The following is a 27,378-nucleotide window of genomic DNA, read 5'->3' on the forward strand; positions in this document are numbered from 1 at the left end:
TCTGCCCCCCCCCCCCCCCGGGGGCAGTTCGGCCTAATAATAGGCCGATCTGTCCCCCGGGGGGGCAGAAATGGTCTAAAATAAATTTGCCCCCCAGGGGAGCGACCCTTGCCTGATGGGTCGCTCCCCATCTCTAAAAAAAAAAAAAGAACCAAAAAAAAAAACACAAAAAAAAAATTTGCCCTGGCGCCTAGAGGTTTCTTCCCCCCCTGGGGGCAGATCGGCCTAATAATAGGCCGATCTGCCCCCAGGGGGGGCAGAAATGGCCTAAAATAAATTCCCCTCCCCCCCAGGGAGCGACCCTTGCCTAAGTGGTCGCTCCCTTTGCGTGAAATTCACGCAAAGAAAAAACTCCCTGGTGTCTAGTGGTTTCTACCCCCCTTGGGGGCAGATTGGCCTCATCAAAATAGGCCAATCTGCCCCCAAGGGGGGCAGAAATGGGCAAAATATAATTTTCCCCCAAGGGGAGCGACCCTTGCCTAAGGGGTCACTCCCCACCAAAAAAAAAAAAATGAAAAAAAAAAAAAAAATGGTCCCTGGTGCCTAGAGGTTTCTGCCCCCCCTGGGGGCAGATCGGCCTAATAGTAGGCCGATCTGCCCCCAGGGGGGGCAGAAAAGGCCTTCCCGAAAATATGCCCCCCTGGGAGCGACCCTTGCCCAAGGGGTCGCTCCCTTTTGTCAATAACCATAAAAAAAAAAAAAAATCCCTGGTGTCTAGTGGTTTCTACCCCCCTTGGGGGCAGATTGGCCTCATCAAAATAGGCCAATCTGCCCCCAAGGGGGGCAGAAATGGCCAAAATATAATTTTCCCCCAAGGGGAACGACCCTTGCCTAAGGGGTCGCTCCCCACCTCAATAAAAAAAAAATGAAAAAAAAAAGAGGTCCCTGGTGCCTAGAGGTTTCTGCCCCCAGGGGGGGCAGAAAAGGCCTTTTCAAAAAAATGCCCCCCCTGGGAGCGACCCTTGCCCAAGGGGTCGCTCCCTTTTGTCAATTTCTACGAAAAAAAAAAAAATCCCTGGTGTCTAGTGGGGTTTCAAAAACCGGATTGCAAGCAATCCGGCTTTTGAAACCCTCGGAGGGACTTCAAAGGGAAGGAAATACTTTTCCTTCCCTTTGAAGCCCCTCCGGGCCTCCCAAGTGATTGAAAAAGAAATGCTTTTGCATTTCTTTTTCAATCGCGCTGGAAGCAGAGCTTCCAGCGCGACGAGGGAGGCCCCTGTGACACATCAGCGCGCGCGCGCGCGCTGACGTCACAGGGGGGGTGGGGGGGGGGTCGGGGGTGGAAGGGGAAGGTCTTCCCCTTCCATCCCCGACTTGGGGGGGGGGAGGGGGGTGCACGGGGGGCACGCTAGCGCGCCCCCAAGTTCCCCTGTGCCATGGACGAGATGATCTCGTCCAAGGCACAGGGGAACTGTAGCCTTGGACGAGATCATCTCGTCCAAGGCACAGAAGAGGTTAAAGCTCTTTCTGCAACTGATTCAAGTTAAGCAAAGAAAACCAGTAATTCAACTGACTGGTTTAATTGGAATGTGGACATTTTTTTGGGTTGGTACGGAGGACTAACCTATCTTAATGTATTTGGAAAAAAGGTTCCTCCAAGGTTAATGCCTGAAGCTCATTCACACATCTTAGCAAAGTGATTGCTACCAGAAATGCAACTTTCTAAGATAAAAATTGGAGTTGACAATTATGTAACGGCTCAAATGATGGTCCCATAAGTCTAATAAGTACAATGTTAAGGTTCCATATTCATGCTGAAGACACCCTAGTAGGAATTACTCTTTTGAGGCCTTCCATAAATTCCTTAATTACAGGTATTTTGTACAATGTTAAGAGTTGTCTGTTTTGCATATATGCCGCTTCTGCTGCAAGGTGTTGCCGTTTTGAAGTGTACGCTAACCCACAAGTTTGTAAATGAAGTAAATTGCAAACAATATTTTGAACAGTTGCATTGAACGGATTAATCTGTTTGTTTTGACAACAGAAAACAAACACTTTCCATTTAGCTGCACTGCATGCTCTAGTTGTAGGTTTACGTGCTTCCTTAAGAATGGTCATGCATTCTGGAGGTAATTTTCATTATCCAAACTCCATGATCTCAGGAGCCAAATCGCAAGATTGAGTTCTTTGGGATTTGAGTGCCTGATTTCTCCATGGTTCTGACTGAAAAGATCTGAGCATTATGGAAGCTTCTCGTGGGGAACTACTGACAGTTCTAGTAGTGTTGTGAATCATGGCTGGCTTGCCCAAGTGGGAGCTACTAGAATGAGGGTGGGAGAAGTCTGCCTGAGCTTTCCTACCACAAACAGAGGAAGAGGGAGAGGTGTAAAAGTGTAGGCAAATATCCTTGACCAGATCATACATAGAGCATTGCCCTTATCCCCCTACCTCCGTTTCTGCAAATAAAACATGGCTGTTGTGTTGTCCTTCCATACCAAGGTAATCTTGCATTGCAGGTGAACTAAAAAAGCTTTCAGTACTAAATGAATGGCTTGCAGTTCCAAGTAACTGCACTTAGGGCTTGCTGTTTGGTATCCCACAATCCTTGTATTGAGAGGTTGTGTAGGTGAGCATCCGAACCTGTGAGGGATGCGTCCACTGTGAAAGTGACCTGGGGAAGAGGGTCTAGAAATCGCTGCCCTTTTGTCAGATTTTGTGTTCCACCACTGCACAGAATAGTGAGTGCGGCTGTCTAACAACACTAGATCTTGTAGTTGACCCTGTGACTGCAACCATTGCCTTGCCAGGCACTACTGTTGCACATAGTTGCTATATTTTGAATCCTGATTGCAATTGGGTAGGCTCACCCTAATTGAGTGCTTAGAACAGCTCCTAGATATGGCTGTATCTGAAATGGTTGAAGGTAGGATTTTTTTATTTTGATAGTAAATCCTAACTAGTGAAGGAGATGAATCGTTGTTTGGATATGCTATGCATAAGTGGAATGAACAGGACTTGATGAGACAATCGTCCAGATACTGGAAGACATGAATACACTGTCTGCGTAGATGTGTAGAACTACTGCTAGGCATTTTGTGAAGACACAAGGTGCAGCTATTACTCAAAAAGGAAATACTTTGAACTGATAATGCCTACCTCGTATTACGAATCTGAGGTATGTTCTGTAGGCTGGATGTATTGGGATGTGGAAATATGCATCCTTTAGATCTAGTGCAGAGATGAAGTATCCTTGCTGCAACAGCGGTATTACATCTTTGAGAGTCACCATATGAAAATGCTCTGATAGGATGTAATGATTTAGTGGTCTGCTATCTAGAAACGGTCAGGTATAATGAAATATAGTGAATATACTTCTGTCTCTCTCTGATGACTAGGTACTAGTTTTATTGCTCCTTTCTGAAGGAGAGCCTGCACTTCCCGATTTAACAATTTTAAGTGTTCTACAGAGAGGTTGTGTTTACGGGGTGGTATGTCTGGAGGTGTGTTGATGAGCTCCAGGCAATAGCCATGTTGGATAATATCCAACACGCACTGAGCTGTTGACATTTTTTGCCAATTCAGAAATACCTGTGGTAGGCGACCCTCAACAGGTTTTGAATGATCGGGGCAAATGAGGAGAGAGTCACTGCTTTGATGCGGAAGGGATGGCACGAGTGGAAACGCCCTTTCCTCTACCTTTTGAATTGTTTCCCTTATATGTGCCTCTATAAAATCCTCTAGAAGGGAATGTTGAATGGTGTTGCCTAAATGAGTGTAGTGAAATATGTGTTTTTGACCACTGACTTTGTGTTGCACTACTTTGCACTTGGATTGGCTGTCTAGTGTCACCAGTTGCAGATTACATTTTGTATTCAGTTTAGCTGCCTACTGACTATTGTAGCATTAGACACTGCCATTTTAAAGCTGACTGTACTTTTCCACATTTTAAACTGTGCTTGTTTTCATGCTTTCTCACCAAGGGTTTTGGTTGATAAGGATGTACTCAGACGGCAGGGAACAGCCTTGTTTCGATTTGACATGTTGGGATTGTGGCCAAACCCCAACGTGTTATTTTCAAAGCATACCTAAGCTAGCCAGCATGTTTGAATTACGAAATGAGTTTTTTTTTTTCCAGAAAGCTCCTTTTGGTTCTTTAAGATATAAAAAGACCCAGTGCGACAGTGAGAGAGTGAGTGACCTCAATCAGGATTCTTGACGTTGAATGCCTGATATCTTTCCCGTGAGGGTGAAGATCTCTTTCGCAGTCGAATGGGGTCATCATCTTGCTGGCATGAGAAAGATGAAGAGCTTGGTAGGCCCTACAGTGATGAATTATTACTTCATTATTTGCTTTGCAGTACAATATAATATAAATGCATATATTTGTTGTGTACATTGCAGTGGAGAATCATTTGGGTATATTTTCCTTTCACTGCTGTGACTATTTTTAAACGTGTGCTTTCCACATGCTAATCTCGTTTTAGGAACCTCGTGGTGAAAAAATAGTGTTTTCTTTGAACTAAGCAGTGCATTCCAGAGATTTTGCCAGCTCGGTCATTAGTGAAAGCAAAACAAGGAGGTAGAGGAATCTGACACTGACTGTTTATTGCCCTGCTTGAATGTAGGCATGGTAAAGGAAACACGATTAGTGGGAGTTTGAAGTGCCCTCAGAGATTTGGCTACCTCAGTGTCATTTTTACATTTTCTCCAGTGTTTGGGCCACCTCAGGTGATGCTGATCCAAAGAGGCATTTAGCAGTCCTTGCTGCACCTCAGGTTTAAAACCTAATACATGCAGTCAGGCATGTCTGTGGAATAATACACTAGTGTTTATAATCCTAGCTGCTGTAATCAAGAGCACATCTGATAGAGTTATTTGAAATTAACTTGTCATCCTGCACAAGCTGTTGTCCCTTTTTTCTAAATTCCTCTAGGAGATGTTGAATGAGGTATTCCATTTCATCACAGTGCGCTTTATCATATTTTGCTAACAGACCCTAGGTGCTAGCAATTCTCTAGTGATTGGTTGCCTGAACCTCCGCCCTTTTGCCTGATACATCAATTAATTTAGATTTCTTATCTGGAGGAGGTGCATCTGCTGAGCTTTGTGAATTAGCTCGTTTACAGCATGCAATACCACACCAAAGAGTCTGGTGGAATATGACTCTAATATAAGCAGGATCAGAAGGAGCTTCCTTATATTTTTTTTATTGACTCTAGGTGTAATTATTCTAGCATGAACAGGGTCTATAAAAATGTCGCCTGACATGACAGGTCATACCCTTTACATGGGCCGGTACTTACAAGCCCTAGTAGTGGATGAAAGGGTTTCAAACAGAAAATCATCTTCTATAGGGTCCTTGTGTAAGGGGACCTCATGATACGCAGCTGCCCTAGCTACCAGTTCATTAAAAGATGTGTTGTCATCTGTTGGAGATGGTTTAGCTGGATATACGACTGGGTCTTTATCACCTGGTGGATCAGTAGCATATGTGTCCTAGGGATCTAATGGGAGTTGTTGTGTGTCATCATTCCCTCCTTGATGTTCTACATAGGATTGTGGAGAGTCATGTGGAGTCCCCCCAGTTATATCTTCTACATCTGTCTGAGTGGTGTGGAAAAGAAGGTGAAGGGGAGAGTGGTGAAGATGGAGGAATAGGACTGGTGGCAATGTCCTTCTTATTCTTTTCAGGAAGTGTCAGTAAATCAATGGCCTCCTGGAATGAAGACTGACACTTGGATGGAGTTGGTGTCAGCTTCACTGAATTTGGTTGCGATGATCCAACCAGTATTAGGCTGAAGATGTATTGTCTTTTATTTCAAAATGAGTTTCTCTGACATAGTCTGTAAAATAGACTCTGGTGCAGACACAGTCAATTTCGATGCTGAAGTGGAAACTTTCAATAAAGAAGAAGCCTTGTTTTTCGGTGCCAAAGTGGTCGTTGCTGATGTCATTGGGACGGAAGATATGGATGGTTGGCTCAGTGCCAAAACCATTTGAGTTTGAGTAGTGGCAGGAACTTTCAGCTTAGCTTTTGGTGCTGAGCCTTCGGGCAGGGCATCCTTGGCGATTGTTCGGTGCCTACTGTGGCTCTTGGCAGCAGTGTCCCAGCAGCCTTATGTTCGACCAGTGCCAAATGTTTTTTTGCTGAACAGGTTAGAGGCCTTTGTACTCACTGCTTGCTGCGCTGATGGAACCTCCTGCGGGTGCACACTGACATCAGTCTCGGAGTTCGATTTGAAATCTGGAATGGAAAAGGCCTCTTTCTCCGCCACAGAAGCCTCATGCAGCTCTTCCTGTGGTTCGATGTCTTGGAAACCGAAGATGTCCGGTGTCTCTTAACTCCTTACGCTGCATTTCTTTTCTACGTGCCCCAGGATCCCACAATGTTTTCTCCAATCAAAACAAATCAACAGGCCTCCTCGTCGTGGTCAGGAGATAAACAGAGGTTGCAAACCGAATGGAGGACTGCATGGGGTACTTAGCGTGGCAACTAGGAGAAAATCGAAATGGTGTCCGTTTTATCAGCATCGCATACTTTACTTTTACTGATACTATGGAAATAAAGAGAAGACCAACCGGGCAAGACCTAAAGGACAGGAGCGAAACTCGTCGAACTAACGAAGAGGGATTTTCTTCCTGTTGTTGATGTAAGTGAATGGTACGCGAACAAAAACAATACCGACGAGCATGGAGATGTAGAATGATCCAAAGGGAGTCCGAAATGGTCTCAAACCAGAGCACGGAAGAACACGTCCGAACGCAATGGCAAAAAGAAAACAATCTAACAATGGAGTCGATGCCTATGCGCAGTACCACCGAGAGGAGGGATCACTTTACCTTATGACTCCAACAGTTTCTTAAAAGAAAAACAACTTGCACACATCCGGACACAACACTAGATGGCAGAAGTATGCAGAGCATGTATATCTACATCCACACATGCCATTGAACTTGTTTCTGTAGAGACTTCTAACCACAGGTTCCTCACCTTAGAATAGATATCAAAGCAATACCTCCCTGTTAGCAGGCCTGCGACCTGGCTCAAATCAGAAAGTCCTGGAGGACCAAACTGGCAAAATGCCCGTCTCAATGGACCTGCAGGATTACTCTATGAACATATGGCGTGACGCCCTTGTGGTAGCATAGCAGATGTCCAGAACAGGTTCTCCATGTGCAAACTCAGTAGTAGCAGCCTTACCCACTGGTGGCATGGCCACACGGGTCCTCAGGAGGCTGCGTTTTAGCTAGTGCGTAGCAGTTTAATGCAGAGTATAATTCAATGAGATAGTCATTTTCTGCATCGCCTCACCTTTTTTCACTCCAGCAAACCCAAAAAGAAGCTGATCGTCCAACAGGTGATCTTTGGTAAGATTGATGTAGAAAGAGAGGGATCTTTTTGGGTCCAAATGGTGTAGTCTCTCCCCTTCCTTAGAAGGATGAGGTAGAGCAAAAACTGTCAGCAGCATGAAATTTTGGCCAACATGGAAGGGAGTCACCACTTTTTGTAGAAAGGAGGCACGCATGCGAAGACCCAGTTTGTCTGGGTAGAACTGGTACACATAGGTGCAACCAAAAGAGCACGAAGCTCATTGACCTTCCTGGGTGATGTAATGGTTGTTATGCAGTTCCTTTCCAAATAGGACTGTATATTTAGAACTTCAGAATGTGGGGCACTGAGTCTATCCATACCATCATTATCTGGCAGCCAAATTTGTGGGTAGCTCACAGTGCCTCACCCAAACCCCCAAACCTACCATGGTGGAAAGTGATTATGGCAGCCTGAACATGACGCTCAGACTACCCAGGAAGTCATTTAAACAGATCGTATCCTTTCGTGCTACTCCTCATGCATGCAAAGAGATGCAAGATAGGATTTCAATACATTTATTGAAACAATTGCAATCTGGCATATAGAAAGTGAGCTGCGATAATTAAGCTGATGAAACAAAGCAAAGTAATCAGCATTACAAATATGATGAAAACTATAAACAATCCAACCATGGTGAAGATGGCTCTAGACTTTCTAAAGATTCCTACCTAACCTTAAGTCTGCGCTGAGCGCATAGCGGGTGCCTGGCCCCATCAAAGGGATTGGCCCCAACCCCATACCTGGAGACAGTATCAGAAGTCAGCCTGTGGTGCTGATGGTAATCCTCTCAGGAGGCTGGTAGATTAGCACCAGCAAGCTGCATGTCGCACAGGATGCAACCCCTTCTGGGTCAGTGCACCATTTATATAATAAACCATACAGTGCTGATGCAATGTTGTGTCTAGGTGTTAGAAGCTGACTCCTGAATGAGCAACGCAAAGTTGCATATCATGTACAGGGTATGTAGTCTCAGACAGAAAGTACTAGTTACACATACAAAGGCTAACGAACAATCAGCTTGTTCCTTATATTCATGGAATAAAAGCAAGCTGATAAAAATCTATACAAATCATTGCTAAAAGCAGTTTTACTAAAACTAATAAAATTGGAAGTATAAAATAAAGCTAAAACAGGGGTGACCAGAGCCGGTCCAAGAGGTCCTCACGACATGGTCACCAGACATACTGTCTTCAGGGTCAAGAGTCACAAAGGAGAGCCATGCATGGGTTTGAATGGGGAACACATGAGGAACGTTAAAACCAGAATGAGATCCCATTGGGGCACAACAAAAGGGGTGAGAGGGAACAAGTGTTGCAAGCCCTTAAAGAAATGTGACACAACAGGTATCTTGAACAAGGAGAGCTGTTCCAGCAACCACAGGAAGAATGAAATGGCTGCAAGGAAGAAGATCAAAGACATTCAACTGTTGTCGCTCCAACTCCTTGCATGAGTGCAAAACCTGGCCCTGTGGTTGCAGCTAGTGATCTCCCTGAATGAGCAGCCTGATCGGAGTGCAGATGCTCTTGCTCAGGAGTTCGGGATACCAAACTCTCTTTGTCCAGTCCGGGGCCATCAGGGGAATTGGGATGGTTGGTAATGAACTTCTTGAGAACCCAAGGCAGGAGCGGTATCAGCAGAAAGGAGTACAGGAGTCCTGGGTTCCAGTCTAAGCATAACGTGTCTCCCAGTGGCAGTCGCTTCTGAAACTCCTTCATGCAGAAGAGCAGATACTGCATATTCTCTGCAGTAATTAAATCTAGCCACAGTTCTCCCCATTCTTGGAAGAGACCTTGAGCCACCAACGGACGTAGACGTCATTCGTGATCCACGAGGCATCGGTGACTGAGTTTGTCTGCCATGGGGGTTCAAAGACCCCACAATATGCTGCACGACGAGGAAAATATCCTGGCTCTCTAGTCAAGTCCAGAGGTGCAGAGCGTCCTGGCACAGGGTCCACGATCCCACTCGGCCCCGTTTGTTACAATACCACATAGCGGTGGTGTTGTCCATGAGCACCTGAACCAACCTGTCCTTGATGGACAGGAGGAAGGCTTTCAATGGCAAGAGGATAGCTCTCAGCTCCAGAAGATTGATATGGAGCTGATATTCTGCCGTAGAGTCCTCTGATCTCCATCAGTCCCAAATGGCCGCTCCAACCAGAAGTGATGTCAGCTCCTGAAATGTAAGGGAGAGGGTCTGCTGTTGATCCAATTGCGGTTTCATCACCGCAGATCTTTTGCAGTCTCTTTCAAAATCTAGACCAGGTCGGAGACATTCCCCTGGTGCTGTCCCCACTGGGGCTTCAGATCTCACCGCAGAGCCCGAATATACCATTGAGCGAACTTCACCAGCAGGATGCAGAAGGCTATCAGAGCCAGGAGCCTCATACTCATCTCATAAGAAATCGAGGACTGAGGTTAAACTAGCCCGGAATAATATCCTGAATGTTCTGGACTCTCCACTTCGGAGGATATGCTTGGAACTGCACCAAGTCTAGAATGGCTTTGATGAAAGAGAGCATCAAAGGGGTCAGGTGTGACTTCGGCAAGTTGAAAGTGAACCCCACCGAATGCATACGTTCTGGAGGTGGGTGACAAACACCTGGGGTGATCCCGTTTTTAACAGCCAGCTCAGAGGTAGAGGAAGACTCGGAACCCTGATCTCTGAAGATGAGCTTCAACCACTACCTGAGGGGCACATGTTAGGCACAGGGGAGCACAGCTACCATCTAGTCCTGGGGGTGGGGGTCTCTGACAGACTAAACCTCAGCAAAGGTTAGCATCTTGAACTTCTCCTTCCGTAAAAAGGTGTTGAGAGGGTAGAGATCTAGTTTAGGGCAGAGATCTCCATCCTTTTTCAGCACAGGAAAGTAGCGAGAATAAGAATCATGTACTACTTCTGATGCTGGTACCCGTCAATGGCTCCTTTGGCCAGCAGAGCCCGCACTTCCTGATGCGGCAAAAAGAGGCGGTTCTCCATCAGCTGTTCTGCGAACAGTAGCAAAGTAGAGGGAGTTTTCAGAAATGGAAGGCCATAACCCCAACAAATGATTTGTAACACCCACTTGACGATGGTTATCGCTTGTCACTGGGGCTGGTGGTGCTTGATCCTGTCACCAACTGGATAGTTGTGCCACGCAGAGGGCCCATAAAATAATTCAGAGGTTGCGGCAGCTGTAGTGGGGACCTGGACAGTACATGGGTTCAGGACACCTCATCTTATTTTATGGGATCTGCATTCCCGGGCACAACAGGACTGGGACACCTGCTGGGCTGGGGATAAGTCTGATAACTGCGGACACCCACGGAAGACCTGACTGTGGCTTAGGAAGGGGCAAAAGGACTGTTGGCAGGGGCCCCAGGAAAGGAGCAGGGATCTGGTGGAGACCTGTCTGTCCTTGAAGTATTGAAGTGCTATTTCAGCTTTGTTGCCATACAGACAGGAGCTATGAAAGGGCAGGTTGAACATCCTCTGAATACCCACTTGACCTCAACAAGACGTGGCGGGAAGTGCCACTGTAGAGGTCAAGGCCCTGCTGAGAGAGTCCATGGTGTCCAGCCCATACGAATGGCGAATTTCGCTGCATGCCGACCATGACAATGCCTGGTTCAGAATGGCTGGGCCCTGTGCGGGCAGCAGCTGCGAAACAGAATCCCATGAGGAATGGGAATATCAGCCCAAGAGACACACAGTGTTCATGGTGGGGAATGAGCATGGGCTGACCTTGGCTGTCAAGGCCTGCACCACCAGCCTCTCAGGGAGGGATATTGGGAAAGGAAGGTAGGTTTCCTGGGGTGGGAGAATGTCAGCAGGTAATCACTCTGTGCAAAAATGCCCCTGTGCAGGGCTTGGCCTAGGCCCCCAGGAGAACATCTGTAAGAGCTTCATTAAAAGGGAGCAAGGGCCCTGCAGAGCTTGGCCCCGGGTGAGACACCTCTGTCAAGACACTGGTCTGTACTTCTACAAAGGCAACGGCAGCTCCAGCACCTCTGCTGCCCTACATGACTGTAGCAAATGATGCGCCCCCTCCTTGACAAGGCCCAGAGAAGAAATCAGGGCAGAGTCTGAGGAGGTGCCCAGGCCACTGGCATCATCCAGCTCCTAATATAGGTTTTCAGCCTGTCAGGAGTCCTCCTTTAAAGGGGCCATCAAAAAGGGCAGCTCCAGAGGTGGACATGCGCCAGATAGCACCAGCATTCAGCAGTGTCAAGGCGATGCTGTTTTGGAGCCGGAGAGTGGCTCTTTGATCGGCACCGGTGTCAAGGGAACCTGGCCGAGAAAGGTGGTAGCACCAGTGATGGCATCTGTCCCAATTTGTGCGAGGATCCAGAGGCCCCGGTTAGCACGGAGGGCAAATGGAGTTGAATTAGCCACCTGGGGATATCAGTGTTAGAAAAAGGCAGTTTCACAAGCTGACTACCAGGATTTACCTCTTCCCAGAGTGTTATCTCCCTATTGTCTCAGCCATAAAAATAATATTTTCATTTGTGACTGGAATTGGTTTACTTAGCCCAGGAAAACAGATCTTCTATGAAATAAAGACTCACTCACAGGTCAGGCTGAGTGCCACACTCTGGCATTTTATTAATAAGTCCCCAACAAAGATAGCAAGAACAGTGCCACTGGCTACAAGCAGGAAATGTATCCAAAACACGGAAACAAAAAACAGCCAGACAGCACACACAGAGGCGCAGCCATCCTACAGTTCAGGTACTACAGAGCCCTAATACTTTCTGATCTACTGTTGAGGCTGGAGCCCAAACCCTGCCAAGAAGTTAACCATAAAGCCTTCCAAAGCCCCAGAGTTAAAGTCTGCTCTCTTTTCTCCTCCTGAACTAAGCACTCAAAACATTAACTCTCAGTCACAAAACAGTTCTAAACCTGTAGGCATTTTAGCCATGAAACTACAAGTGCTGTCATACTACTGGAGCCATCCCACGCACTGCTGAGAGTACTCCTTAAGTGATCCTTGGGCTTAGTGAGCTTTCACGGCCTTAGGAGTATGAATGCCTACTCCCCTGCCACACTTTCACTCATACCAGTAAGAGAGAGGTGCTCCACTACCTTTTGGCTTGGTTCGCAATACAGAAATCCCACTGACATACAAGAGGTCTGTACAGAATGGACAGTTGTCAGATTATTAATCATTCTGTTGTGGTCAGGAGTGTAGTTCTTGCACAGTGGCCAGACGTAGAATCACACACCAGAGAAAGACAGGTGGGACATGGGACTCCAGGGTCTATTCATTTTACTTATTTTAAATGTTTAATGTATTAATTTTTGCCATGTGTTTTCTTGTAGATGGAGTACAGGATTGCTGTTTTGGGGTTGTTTGACAGTTGATCCACCCTCTCTTCAGCATTACCTTCTTCAAAACTCGATCTGGTGGATCTACTACCTACCCACAGATTTCTTCATCTTTTGAATCCCCCAAGGCAGCAGACTGGATCCAAAAACTCTTGTAATAGCACCTATGTGCTGGCAGGTGGCAACAACAGCACCTGTCACAACTACGTCCTGCCTCCAGACAGGAGGACACTGTTTTTTGCATATAAATGTCACCCCGCGCAAATTCAACAAATATTTAATTATTCTTTTCCATGCAGAGCATGACTGGGTGATTGAGAACACTGACAGTGTGCAGCTTAGGCCCTTATTAACCCCTGAATGCCCACTCGAAAGAATGGGAAGGTGGGTGGGTGGTAAGCATTTTGTGGCTAGACAGAGTATCTACCAGAAAGATTATTATTGAAGTAACCTACCTTTCTGATGGATACTTCTAATCGCAAATTCCTCACCTTTTTTAAACAATACCAAAGCTATTTCCCATCCAAGAAGGTGAGTCTGAAGAGTAGACTCTACTCCAGCAAGTCCTGCAGAAACGAGTAGGAAAATGAACCTCACTCAGGTCTTGTGAAACGAAACAGCAGTGACTGGGGAAAGGGGTGGACTGATGCCCCAAGGTTTGCTTTGCAGAGGACAAAAAAGGGACACCCCAAGCTTGGACTATAGTTGCAGCCTTTGCCCTGATGAGATGAGCTCAAAGGCCCTCAGGATTGACCTTCCCGGCGAAGGCAAAACAGTGTTTGATGCAAAGGACTATCTATTGCGATAAGGTCCATTTTTGAACTACCTATTCATTCTTCACAATGGCGAAACCAATGAAGAGCTGACAAATCAGACGGCATTCCTTAGCCCTATCAATGTAAAAGCCAATGGTCCTTAGTGGATCAAACCAGTGTAGAATGTCAGGCTCCTTAGAGGGATATGGCAGTGAGAAGAATGCAAGGAGCATGATGGGCTACGCAATCACGGTAAAAGGACATCACTTTTGGACGACATGGTGTGTGAACCATAAGCACCATATGGTCAGAAAAGAAGTTAGACTATGAAGGCTGCACTGACAAAGCCTGCAGCTCACTGACACAGCGTTTGGAAGTGACTGCAATGAGAAACACAGTCTTCAGTGTTAGGAGCCTCACCATGCACCTAATCAGATGCTCAAAAATGAGCGCACATCAGGAAAAGAGGGATTCAATTAAAATCCCCCAGTTTCATATTGAAGGGATGAGGGAAAAACTTAGGAGGAAGCACTTCCAAGGCAGAAAGTATCCCCTAAAGCCCTTGCAGAAGGAAACTCTAAAGCGCAAAAGGCGGGACGTGGAAAGTTTTCAGAGGTAGCAAAAATGATCTACAGAGAAAACACTTAATTGGGCAAAGATAGGCTGTCACCTCGCTTGCAAACACCACTTGTGACCTGCCAGATTGCATCTGTTCAGTTCACCCCCCTCTGATGTTGGGGGATCCTGCCTAGTGACTCAGTATCAGGGAGACCTTGTTAAGGTCCAGCCACCACCACAGCATCATGGTATCCAGAAAGAGTGTACAAGATTCCATTCCTCCATGCTTGTTGTAGTATCACATAGCGGTCTATCTGTCGGAGCATGAATTAAACTGTCTTTGATGGAATGAAGAAATGCCTTAAAGACCAGGACAAAGGCACACAGCTGCAAAAGGTTGACATAAAGTTGCTTCTTCATGAGAGACCTGGGACTCCTGGTTTACCTGTTGTCTAGGTGATCACCTCAGCCTAAGCCTAAAGTGGATTGATCTGTCACAATGGACACCTACAGAGGAGGATAGGAAAATGTTCTGCTTCTCGTCAAGTTGGCATCCAACATCCACCACTGAAGGTCTTGGGCTGCTTCATCAGAAATTGTAATCCTGTCTGTGAAACATTTCCAATGTTGGGCCAAGCTGCAGGTGAATAGTCCTGTATGTGCCAGTTTCGTGGGGCACTAGGTAGGTGCAAGTTACTAGACTAGAAGACATACCAGTTCCAGAACCGTCAAAGCTGTGACAACTCTTGCCCAAATGTCCTAGACTTTCTGCGGCAGTATGGGAAAGTCATCCCAGCGACAATATCAAGGATAGCTCTGATAAAGGGAAGCCTCTGAGAAGGTAGTAGCTAGGATTTGGGCTCACTGAAGAAAAACTCACAGGATATATTAACAACACTGTTGTACAGACTCCCTGAGGAGAGCCAGCTTTCAACAGCCAACAGTCAAGGTAACCAAAGACATGTTCTCCCCCCTGTGAAGATGGGTTGCCACCATTGATATGACTGCCATAAATATTCGAGAGGCACTGATGTCAGGCATAAGAGCAGGACAATAGCAGAACAGTGAAATATAAGTGATGTCACCCTGCTACAATGCGGAAATACTATCTGTGGATTTTCAGGATTGGCAAATTAAATTAAATCTCCTGAGGACTAAGGACACCATAGAAGGAAAAAAGCGCTTGCCTAGATCGAAGGCCAACGGAACCTGAGCAAGTATCATCATTGTGAACTTCTTTCTTGAGGAACCAAGACTCTGAGGTACAAGATCGGTCTCAGGTCTTGTCTTTCTTGGGGACCAAGGAGTAGCTGGAACAGCTACACAAGCCCCTCTGTGCCTTGAGTATGGTTTTCTATCACTCTTATAGCAAGCAACATCACCTTTTTGGGACAGCATAGTGCTATAATTGTCATAAATCTGAGCATAAACTGGTGGAATGTGGGACAAGGTGTACAAAAAGGAAAGGGTATGACTTGGTTAAACAATTTGTAAAGCTCACTAATTCGAAGTGATAGAGTTCAAGAGCTTAGACACTGCTGGATACAGCCCACTGGTGGCCCAAATTCTCTAATAGAGAGAAAAATAAGATTCGAAGCAGCAGGCTAGAAGGAGGACAGCAGCTAATGTTTCTGTCCTATTCCTCTACCACTGCCCCCAAAACGACAAAGATTCAAAGGACTGTGAGGGCTCCACCTGATAATATGCAAGGGTTCCCAAATATACACAGAACTTGTGAAATTGTTGGCGAAACTGGTAGAAGTGAGAAAGCAACCCCAAAGAACAAAACAAAGCCCTGCTATGCTTATAGAGTTCAGGGAAAGAATCCGCCTTTGTGACATACATTCAAACCTCATCAAAGGGACTATCCCTAAGTGAGTCTTCGACGTCCCTGGAAACAAAACAGTGACACTTATCAATAAATAGTGTCTAATAACACCAGTACCCATAGCTGGGGCAACACCATCAGACCGGAAAAAATACACTTAACTGTGTCCTGTAATGTACGTGCAAAGGAATTTCAAAGTTCACAGGCAAAGCACACATGACCTCAACCACTATGTCCCATAGATCATGGTTGTAGTGAGACAAAAGACAAACAGCCTTTAAGGATTAAGGATAGGTTAGGCTGATGAAAAGGCTGCTTTATACAGTGTGTGTTTTTGATTCTTAGTCTGGTGGAGCAGTGAAGAAATAATTTGGATTGACCCTGCTTGAAATAGAAGGCTTTCAGGAAAGTTGGATCCCCTGGGGCAGGTCTATGCCAACTAGTAATGAGGTGACTCACTGGAAGGGGCAAGTAAGGAGTGGACAAAGCCAACATAAGGGTCTCAGTCAAGGGTTCATTAAATGGTAATAAGGGCTCTAAAGTGGAGGGCCTGGGCAACAAGATTTCTGTCAGAAGTCTTTCCTTAGTCTTCAATGTAGAAAGCTGCAAACGTAGTACATCTGTGCCTCTGTGTACCACTAAGTGAAAAGAAGCATTATTTTTCTGGGGGCTGCTACAGGGGAATTCAAATCTGTCTCAAGAGCAGTGCCTAAGCAACTGACATGTTGTAGGTCAGTGCATAAGTCACTATCAATGTAATTAGAGGGAGGGATGGGGTCAATGATATGAGCTCATCATCCTCTTTATTGTGTGGAGAGTGCTCAAGACCTTGAAGAGCATCGGAAATGCAGCTGAAGTGGGACACACAGCTTCTCTGAATTACTGCCTCAGAGGCAAGGACATAAGAGGAGAGTCTTCCTAATATTGATGTTGAGGCTTGTTTATGGTATAGCACGACAAGGGTAGAATCAAAACTGAGCGCAGATCCATAATCTGAGTCGGAGCGGAATTCAGTATCAGTGGAGCGGAGTGTAACAACTGTTGGGGCTTGCAGAACGGGTCTGGAGTCCTGGGGGGTGGGGGTGGGGGGGATGTAGCAACATGAGACAGTACAGAGTCAGTGCCTTGGGAGAGGACCCACTGTGGAAGCCTGACTCCAACAGAACCATGCGGTCAGACTGCACACCAAGTGGGTTCAGAACCAGCTAGAAGAGGTGTAACATGGCTTCCTTGAAGCTGCGATTTCCTGTGGAGTCAATACCACCCTGGGGAACTCTGGGTGCATTGGCTCCAGAAATAAAATCGGTTCTGAGTCAGAATTCAAAGCAAGAGTCAGGGCTCTAGTGTGCCTACTATGAGACATTTTCCCGGAGCAGTAGCGTTGAGGAGGAGAAGATTCCCGTTTGGATTTTTGTCTTCTATTTTTGACTTGTCTTGACCTTATCTTGGACGTAACTGAAGATGGTGAATGGGAATGGGATCATGATGGGCCTTGCAACTTGGAGCAGGACCAACCTAATTTCTTATCCTCCATATTATTTACCTTCTCACTCTCTGAAGGCCCTGAGATGCATCAGAAAGCATTTGTCACTGAACTTGGGAGTTATGTTTGGTGCTGAGGTACCAAAGAAAGACATTATGCAGGTTAACGATAGACATCTGCTCATGTCAAACGCAGCACAGTTCAAAACCTGTAATTTTGTAGGTAGATATGACTGTACATTCAATAGCTGGTAAGAAAACTATTGAAAAAGTGTGAAAAATCCACGGAGCTGGGTTCCAGAACAATGTTGAAAGGCATAGAAAAAAAGAACCTGGTATATGGTTTGCACCTACAAATGGCACAATGTCATTATGTATGAAGGAAAGACAGATTCACAATGGCGGTCCTTGCGGCCACCTTCTGATATGTAGGAGCCACTGCAAGAGTTTCCAATGTAAGTCTGGCACCCCTGGAAAATCATAAGTTGAGGAATCTATTGTTAGAAGTATATGTCAGAACAAGGCAGACGCCAAAACGCACTGGAGTTTAGTGCCATGGACTGTACTTTGAATTACAACCTCGGAGTGCACATTTTTTATAGTGGAACGTCTGGGGTAATAAATATATATTTTAGCTTTAGAGGGAAAAGAGTTATGATTTTTGCTTTGTGTTTACCTATGTTTAATTAACCCTGTTAATTACTTCCCTATGTAATAAAGTAATTTCCTATCTTTTAAGTATAAACACTAACTCGGAGACTGATTATTGGGTGTTATGTATGGTGTCATACTGAATCTGCATTTGAAACCCTTCTACCTCTGGGACCAAGCCTTGACTGCTCATCTTAACAACTATAGCACGATTAAGTGCCTAACGAGAGTAACATGGCTATTTAGACATTTAATTCAAGAGCAACAGTACTGTGGCCTAGGGCAGCGGTGAAAAAAAAAACTGTGCCCACAAAAGAGAAAGCCCCAAGGCACCAAAAAAGTCCTCTGCGTATCTCTCTTTTCTGACGTTATTAGTTAATTAGATTTAATATGCTTTTTTCATGAAACTGGCCCAAATTACAATCAAAATGCGTTAAAATAGACAATACAGCCAATATTTTAAACTGGTAGTAAGTTCTAAAGCAGAGAAGAACAGGAAACAAGGAAGATTCTGTAAACAAATCAAAGAAAATATTTAGAAAGTTATATGACAATGGTTTCTCATTGCCAGTTCATTAGCACAGACTAACCTAACCTAACCCACAACGGACAAATAAGTGCGGAGGAGAGTAGTTCAGTGTTCTGTCACTTCCCTGGCTTATGTATGGATCTTTTCTAGCAAGGTGATTAGGCTACGACTTTTACGCTGGCGTTAAAGGAAATTTCTTTGCCTTGCTATAGAAATGGTACCTTAGGATTTCTAGCTTGGTGATGGGAAGCACACCAATTTTTGAAACAGCAAGTGCCAGAGACTGACGGATATGTGCGCATAAATGATAAATTGGATTACGTAGCAGAATTATTGGAATTAAAAGTAAATTACGTTTTAGTGTAACATTTCAGGTACATGAGTCTCAAGACCAACAAAAAGTGTTCAAAACTAAAACCAAAGTGATAACAGGATTAAAAGGTAACCTGCCTGTTTTCTATGTTCTGAGATTGCATTGATTAACAGTGGCATCAACTTGGCATACAGTGTAATGTTGTACATATCTATACCTATATTACATAGTTATGCAGTGTGCAGGATTCCAACTGATAAATCAACAAATAAACAAAGCATGCTCAAAATATGTAATTTTTGACACCTTTCTCCTAAATAGTAAAATCTATTCTAAAATAAAAAGTGTCTGATATACTCCCTGACTCAAGTAGTGTGTTTATGATTCAAACGTGCACGCCATTTTTAGGTAGTTACAACAAAAACACAAATGTCCTTGTTCTGGTGTACTACAATTGTTAAATTTGGTCTGATTCAGCTGGCAGATATGCAATTTCAGGAAAAAAAAAGTCCCTTTTGAGGAAGCTCAGTAATATGAGAAGTGTAATCTAGATAAATAATAATCAAGCCCCAACTCTCTACATTGAATTAACCTTTATGGAATAAGGCACAAAGCCAATTTACAGAGTGTGTGCAAGCACCACAACATCTTGATCCAGTCTGGGAGGAGGAATAAATCACTCACCTGACTGGCTGCGAGTTCTACTGGTTAGGACCACAGGGATAAAATCTCGGAAATTGTTCTTGGGTTTCTTCTCAAGGTAACCTGGGCAGGTCAGGAAAGACACACCAGTGGATAGAGTGGGGTGAGGGAAGGAGTGAAAGAGAGAACACACAAGTAGCGTATAAATCCAAAATGTTCCAACTACAACTGTGGCTCAACGTCTTATATAATAGCTCCACAGTAAACCAGAAAAAGCTTCACTTATTTCTCCTTTACCTCTATCCACTTTGCAGATGAAGCAAGACTATCCTTACCTGTTAACTCATTTTTTGCTCATGTTGGCTGTCAGCGCAAGGAAAACTCCAGCAACAAGGCAGCACACACAACAAAAACTAACTACCGATGTTTTTCATTTATACAAGACAAGGCTCAATTACTGTGCCACGGTTCACCAGTTTACACAGGTGTTATGATAATCAGACACTCCAAATAGCATATCTGATTAAGCACACACCCCAAAATACAACAAATCTACATACAACTTCTCTTCAAGGAAGTGTAACGAAAATGAGGTCCAAATAAGCAATGCTTTAAATAAAACTTCTACCCCTAAAATCGCGGTCAACGATTTCCGTAACACTTTTCTCTGCCATAAAATGGAGAGAATCTCTCCTATTCCAATTAACACCATATATATTAACCAGTGATACACACACACTCCAACAGTGAAATTAAGCCATATAGAAAATGTTTCTCTGGTCCAAACTCCAGCATGGCAATGAGGCTAATGAAAAACACTGGACGAATGAGATCCACATTTATGTGCAATCTGGATTTAGGTTTTAAAAAGATAAAGTGCTAGGTATAAATGGAAAACTTCTTTGCAAAAAATCTATGATTTAAAAGAAGAAAGTAATGTGCTGTCAAGAAAGTTTATCTTCAACCTATAATCACAGTAAGCTACTGGCTCAAACAGAGACCTTCTGAGAATAAGAAATCAATTGTCAATTTCTAGCTAGTGTCTGTTTATATTAAAGTATTTTTTTTGATGAATGGGTGGGGAAAATGTGTCTCAATTACATTAAATCTTTATCAAATAACGAAATGGTTACTTACCAGTAGGAGTAGTTTTGCAGAGTTTTCTGGATTCACATGCTGTGCATTAATCTCTGATCTAGCGGTTGGGTCTGGACACTTTCTGTTAGTCTTCTTTATCTCGCTCTTTTTTCCCCTGTAGACATTGTCTGTAGCCATTTGGGGCTATGTCCCCTCCCGGAAGCCTCTCAGCATGGTCACCATCTTCAGAATCTTTTTTCTCTTCGACTGCTCTATTTGTACTTGCTGGCTTCTGTTCTGTCGCTCACAGTTGTAGTATCGTTCTCTCCTTGCCTCACTTTATTTCCTGGGGAGGTGGAGAGTGGCATGTGAATCCAGAAAATTTGTCAAGCTGCAAAACTACTCCTAGAGGTAAGTAACCATTTAGTTTTACAGCATGAATCCTTTTCTGGATTCACATGTGATGCACTGATTTTGTAGCGGTATTCTGAGTCACGGTTGATGGTGGTGTTAAAATGAGTTTGAGCTTACAAACAGGTGCTTCAGTACTTTCTGTCCCACTTGTGCCTCCCTTGTTTATCTGGATGTCCACACAGTAGTGTTTTGTGAAAGTGTGGATAGATGACCATGTGGCCGCCATACATATGTTGTTTATGGGCATGTTTGCTAGTAAGATCAGGGTGGATTCTTTCTTCCTTGTCGGGTGTAATCTGGGTTTCTCCTCAAAGCGTTTTTCTTCCTTCTGGTAACACAATTGGATTGTTTTAACTGTCCACCTTGCAATGATCCCTGTTGTTACCGGTGAGCCCTTGTTGGAGTTTGCAACTGAGACAAAGAATTGACTTCCCTTTCTGATCTCAAGGTAGTACATCACAACCCTGTGTAAGTCTAGTATGTGCAGCATGCTCTCAGCTTGTGTTTTTGGTTGTTGGAAAAATCATGGTAATTGGATAGCTTGGTTGATGTGGAATTGCAATGCGATTTGTGAGAGTTGGTCCTCATCGTTATCCTATCCTTGTGTATTTGCAGATGATTCTTCGGCGATTAGTACCTCCTTTATGCTCACCCTGCATAATAATAAGATGGAAATTAGGAAGGTGGTCTTCAAGGTCAGGAATCGCAGAGTTCTGCCTTGTGCCGTGGCTTGAATGGTGCATGGTGATTGGATGGTGCTTTCATAAGTTGTGTTTGCACCAAATTGAGGTTCCACATTGGCATCGGCGCAGACCTGTGTGGTGCATTTCTCTTTTTTCCTTCTAGAAACCTCTTGATAACTGGTGTTATGAAGAAACTCCTTCCTATGTGGCCTTGCGTGTAGGCTACTATTGCCACCAGGCAACAAGTAGGCAAGATATCCTATTACCGTGGTGTCCTTCGTTCTGCTGAGAAACAAATCCTTGTCTTTGCAGAACAGTACGCTAACTATGCAATTTCAACATGTTGCATCTTCTTGTGCTCAGACTTCTTACTTCCTTAAGGATGGTCCACTGAACATTTTGGGAGATTCAAATGTCCGAATTCTATGTCCTTAGGAGCGAGGCATCTAGACTCAGGCTGTCTACTTCTGGGTGGAAGACTAATCCTTCTTTACATTTCCCCTCGTCATCTCCATCAGGTCTGAGAACCATGCTTGTTTTCCCACTGTGGACCAATTAGGATCACTGTCATCTGCTACTGTTCGCATTGGTATGAGGGGAGGTGGTGCAAAAACGTAGTCAAATTTCCCTGGGAGAGGCATTGTAGGTGCTTGGCACGAAGTCTCAGCATTTTGCTTCTTTCTAGGATTGTGGATAGGTCAATATCTGGTGTGCCTCACTGTTGGAAGCCCTCTTAAAGCATTTTGTCGTTCAATTCCCATTCGTGTTATACAGTTCCTTGTCTGCAACTCCGTTTTCTACACCTGGCAGATGTATTGTTCTGAGGTCTAATTCTCTCTAAATGGCCCATCTCCAAATCCCCTGGGCAAGTTCTGATAGCACATGTAATCTTGTCGCACTTTGTTCAGATAGAAAATTGTGGTTGTGTTGTCTGTCTAAATTTTAAATTTGCACAGTCTTCCCCGTTATTTGAGTATGAAAGGCTTTTAGGGCCATAAAAACTGCCTTTAGCTCCAAGACACTGATATGTTGGACCGCTTCTTCCACTCTCCATATTCCTCTGACTTTCAGCTCTCCCACGTGCACTCTCCAGCCCATGTGGGACGCACCCTTGGTGATGGTCACCGTCAGCACTGATTGTACGAATGTCCTGCCTACTGTTATGTTGCACATGTTCCACCAAGCCATCTCCACCTCTACTTTTTGTGTTACAACAAATAGATTTTCCCAGCTCATCTTTGCATGTAAACATTGGTTTTGGATCCACTCTTGCAGTAGTTTCAGGTATAGTCTTGCATGTGGGATCAGCAGAGTGCATGAGGCCATCATACCCAACAACTACCCCACAGTCCTGTCAGAGACTGATGCTTACAGTATCAGTGAGCCTGGTCTGTTATCACTTGATTCCTCTTGGGGGTAGGGAAATGCTCTTGCCATCATCGTGTTGATTCTTGCTCCCAGGAAAATATTTTCTCTCTCCGGCTTTGTGGATGATTATTGAAGGTTGATAAGGGAACCTAGACTGTGTAGCGTGTCCATGAGCGACCAGATGTTCTTTTCGCATTGCAGGTATAAGTTTGCTTTGATTAGCCAGTCATCTAGGTACGGATACACACGTATTGGTTTCCATCTGAAGTAGGCCTCGACTGCCGCTAGGCATTTTGTGAATATACGAGGGTTGACTTGATCCCTAACCTGAGTACCCTGAATTGTTATGTCTTTTTGACCATGAACAAGAGGTATTTTTTGTTTGCAAGTCATTGGAATGTGCAGGTAGGCATCCTTTAGGTCTACTTTTGTCATATAGTCCCCTTACTGCAGCATGATCTCTTGAAGTGTAGTAATCTTGAACTTTTGTGTATTTATGAACCTGTTTAGGAAGTGGAGACTGAGTATTGGTCATAGTGTCTTGTCTGGTTTTGGAATGAGAAAGTTGGAAGAGTAGTTTCCTTGACTGATTTCTGCTGTTGGCACCCTCTCTACTGCCATCTTTTGCAGTAGTTCCTGTATTTGGTTACTCCTCTTGATGTAATCTTTTCTTTGGTCTGATTTCAGGTGCAGCCTTTATCAGATATATGCAGTAGCCATTTTGGATGAGGTTTATAATCCATTTGTCTGTCATGAATCCACTCCACTCCTGGAAGAATGTCTGTAGCCTGCTACCCACTGGTGTTATGTGGTAGGCGTCTATTAGGTGAAGATACTTGTTGAGGAGCTTGCTCCTCTGGAAGGCTTCCCCTCTTCCTCTGACTCTGCCCCAAAAGGGTTGTTGTTGCTGTGTTGGGAACTGCCACTGCTGCTGAGCACCCTGGTGTTGAGTCAACTGGATGACGGTGGTGTAGCGGCCTGGAAGGCTACTCATCCTGTGGATCTTCTTGCTGGTGTAGTTCCTCTCCTTGCTTCCCCATCGAACTGCAGTGCCCCCATGGCCTTTGCAGTGTCATTATCTTTTTTAATTTGCTGCAGTGTGCTGTCCATAGCGGATCCAAACAGGCTGTCTCCTGAGAAGGGTATGTTTATGATGTTTGCCTGAACCTTATTGTTAAAATAGGACTCCTGCAGCCAGGTGTGTCTCCTCAGATGTGCCAGTTACCAGCTGTCTGCTGGAAGTGTTCGCATCATCTAAGGCTGATTTCAGGCATGTGTTGGCACCTTAGAAAAAAGTCAAAGGTCGTACCTGGACCATGATAAGTCCAACGGTAGTGTGTCGGAGCTCGTCCCGCGCTTCGAGTTTGGGTAGATACTCGAAGCGCGGGACGAGCTCCGACACACTATCATTGGACTTATAATGGTCCAGGTACGACCTTTGACTTTTTTCTAAGGTGTACCCCGTAACATAAATTGGAATACCCTCATATTTGGAGAGGAACTTCTACCTTGAATCGACACAATATGGATGTGTTATGACACAGTTCTAACAATACATACATTAGCAATAAGCCTTGAGAAAGTCGTTGTTACTACGAAACACGTGTCGGCTGTTTGTACATGGAACATTGTAGCGGTTGTTTTATCCAATGACTAACCCAAGAAGATTAAAGGATATACATTTGGAATGATTGGATGTGCCGTGGTTCTTTCAAACTTCATTTACTCATTGTGGACCATTTGGATCACAATCTACACGCCTTGTGGCTGGGTGTGGAACTACCTTGGCACTCCTCATAACACACATGCTTGGTGTTTCAATATTATTGACTGTTTCTGACTTATACACTAGCAAAAAAAAGTTTTGGAAGTGCGCACCATTGTAATACACAGACACTATTCATTTTGAGAGACAATGATGAAATACGCCACTGCATTGCCCTTGATGTTTACAGTGTCTTTTGAGGGATGTTTGCATTTTTTCTCTATCCTCGATGTTACTGCCTTGGAAGATGCTTACTCTCTAAAGGCCTGATCTAAGATGATTGGCATCATGTGAAGGTATTGGTTTTTGCTCTGATCTGGTATGAGTGTGTCTAGGAGGAAACACGCCTGTGCCCTCTCTTCTTCCAGCTTTACCCTGTACTTATCTGCTGCCCTCTGCAGTATGGCATTGTATTTTGTGATGTCTCCTGGTGGCGAAAGTCTTTAGGGGTGTGTGTTGATTACCTGTTCTTGTGAGTATGTTTTAAGGTCCTCCCATTGTTCTTGCCATTTTCGGCATCCTAGAATATCCCTTGCCCCTCCCATATCCTCACACAGAGCAACATTTCCTGCTTCTCTTCTTGGGGTTCAAGTGTATTTGCTGAGTTGAGCTCACTGTGATCATCTTCCTCCCTGCCCTTAACCTCCAACTCCATGGCGTCATAGAGATTTTGAGTTCCTTCAAAGAGGCCTCAAAATCTTCCTTCTTCTGAAAAATCGCAGCAATTTTGGTTCTTGGGCTTCCTTTTCTTTTTCTCAGTTCCGAGGACTCACTCTTCGGTGTTGAGAAGTTGATGCCATTGTCTTCGGCTCGGAGACTCCTTTTGCTCTCTCCTTCCCTCGATCGCTCTTCAGCATTGACGGTATCTCAGAGGGGTGACCTCCATCGGTGTCCCTCTATCGGGACCAATGGGGTTCCTCTTTGCATTTTGGCTTTTCTTCTGTCTCCAACTATATCAAGACCGAGGAAGCCTCATACGGCTTCAAGTCCAAAGTATTCGGCTTGGCTCCAGATAGTTTTTTGGCGTTATCTGCTGCTTCTGATGCTCTCCATCCCTGGGTTTCTTTGACAGCTGCTTTGCATCAACTTGCAAACCTCTTACACCTCAACATCCAAGCCTTCTGCTTGTGCCACCTGTGCTTCATCAATGTTGTCCTCATCAATCGACAGGCCAAGGCCGTAAGCAACAGGCTCTCTTCCTCTGCTCCTACATGGTAGTCTGGCGTTTGCATCTCTCTCTCAAGGTCTTTGGCCTAAATTCGGAGCACACTTCACAATTCCTTGTGCCATAGTTCTCCAGTAGGCATAGATTACAGTCCTTGTGGCAGTCCTTTTGGGCAAACATTTGATGGCACCAGGAGGCAGAGTCTAACAGGAGTGTTCTTCACTAGCCTTAGTGGGCTTCTCATTCCTTCCATGCATTCAGTGATTTCCAGTGTCCTTTGGCCTTCAAACCTTTTCTCTTATTTTTCATCTCTTTCTTCCGACAATGTAACGTATTCTCTTCTGTGATTCTCTTGGCATCCGTATAGCTTCAGCTATTGCTTCCAGACCCAATGGCGAATAAAAATCTGAAGATGCTGACCACGCACAACGGCTTCCGGGGTGCACGCCTGATGTTATAGGAGGAGAGACATAGCCCCAAATGGCTACAGAAGAAGCCCAAGGGAAAAAAGAGAGAGAAAAAGGACTAACAAGAAGTTTCCAAACCCAACCACTAGATGGCATAATAATGCACAGCATGTGAACTCAGAAAAGGATTTAAACTGCAAAACTTAAATGACCTTTTGAACTATGTAATAAAACTAAAAGAAAATTCTTTTTTTTAACTGTGTGTCCAAAAGCATAATAGGAAAAGATAGTCTAACCCATTGCCATAGCTAAGATTCTCTCTTGCGCTCTTAACACCCTTAGTTTTGAAGGCAGTATAAAATAAATAGAAAAAACTCATTTTTTATCTAGCCAAACTCTCACGTTCAACAACACAAGAGAGCGGATGGCTTCCCTCATTCTCTGAGATAGATGTGGTTTTGACATTAACACTGACCTGCAGGTCACAAGTTCAAATTCAGGCAAAACCAACTCAAATATCATTACAGTAAGTTACAGTAAAATCTTTTAATCAGAACACTTATATGACCTAAGTGCAGGAAGAAGCACTATCATTAATAGTTTATAATACATCGTGAAATCTCCCTTTCCTAAAGTAAAGTAGATAAGATGAAGAACTGGTGTGCCCAGGCAAAAACAATGAAAATGTATATGCAGTGCCAGGCGACAATGAAAGAAACTAAATTCAGACAGCAATTTCTCTATTACCTTAGACCAGGTGTCTCCAGCCAGTCGATCACTAGCTACCAGAAGCTCCCAGACCCCTTCAGAGTAGCTCAAAGCCTAGCGTTTTTTTTTATTTTTATAAATAAGCACAGGGTCACATTTTTCCTTTTAAAGTTAAGAGAAGGCTGCAGTTATTTTACATTATCATCACTGGGCATGCCGATAGCAGGGCCCAATAAGCAGCAGTGCTGGGAGTCAGATTTATGACTCAGGGCACAGAGGTGAAGAACTGAAGCGCTAAGGTAGTTAACTCTTAAATAAAAGTCCTTGCCAACTCAGTATTGAAGGTGAGAACAAAATGATATTTCTCAATCCTTTAAAATTGGAGAAAATTTAAATGAAAAGTGACCTTATAAT

The 27,378-nt window shown here is 44.5% G+C and overlaps 1 protein-coding gene across 7 annotated transcripts in view; it reads right to left on the bottom strand.

Annotated features, from left to right (window-relative positions):
- The window catches only part of BCORL1 (BCL6 corepressor like 1), an 860,657-nt gene that overhangs the window by 384,742 nt on the left and 448,537 nt on the right, over positions 1 to 27,378 (bottom strand). For 6 of the 7 annotated variants that reach the window (XM_069212828.1, XM_069212837.1, XM_069212844.1 and 3 more), the window contains one exon: positions 19,420 to 19,500. The exons of the other annotated variant lie outside the window; for it this stretch is intronic. In XM_069212828.1, coding sequence (XP_069068929.1) covers positions 19,420 to 19,500 — 81 coding nt within the window. The remainder of the gene's footprint in view (positions 1 to 19,419; positions 19,501 to 27,378) is intronic. 7 annotated transcript variants of the gene reach the window in all.

The sequence above is a fragment of the Pleurodeles waltl genome, chromosome 2_1, assembly GCF_031143425.1.
Source record: "Pleurodeles waltl isolate 20211129_DDA chromosome 2_1, aPleWal1.hap1.20221129, whole genome shotgun sequence".
Lineage (NCBI taxonomy): Eukaryota > Metazoa > Chordata > Amphibia > Caudata > Salamandridae > Pleurodeles > Pleurodeles waltl.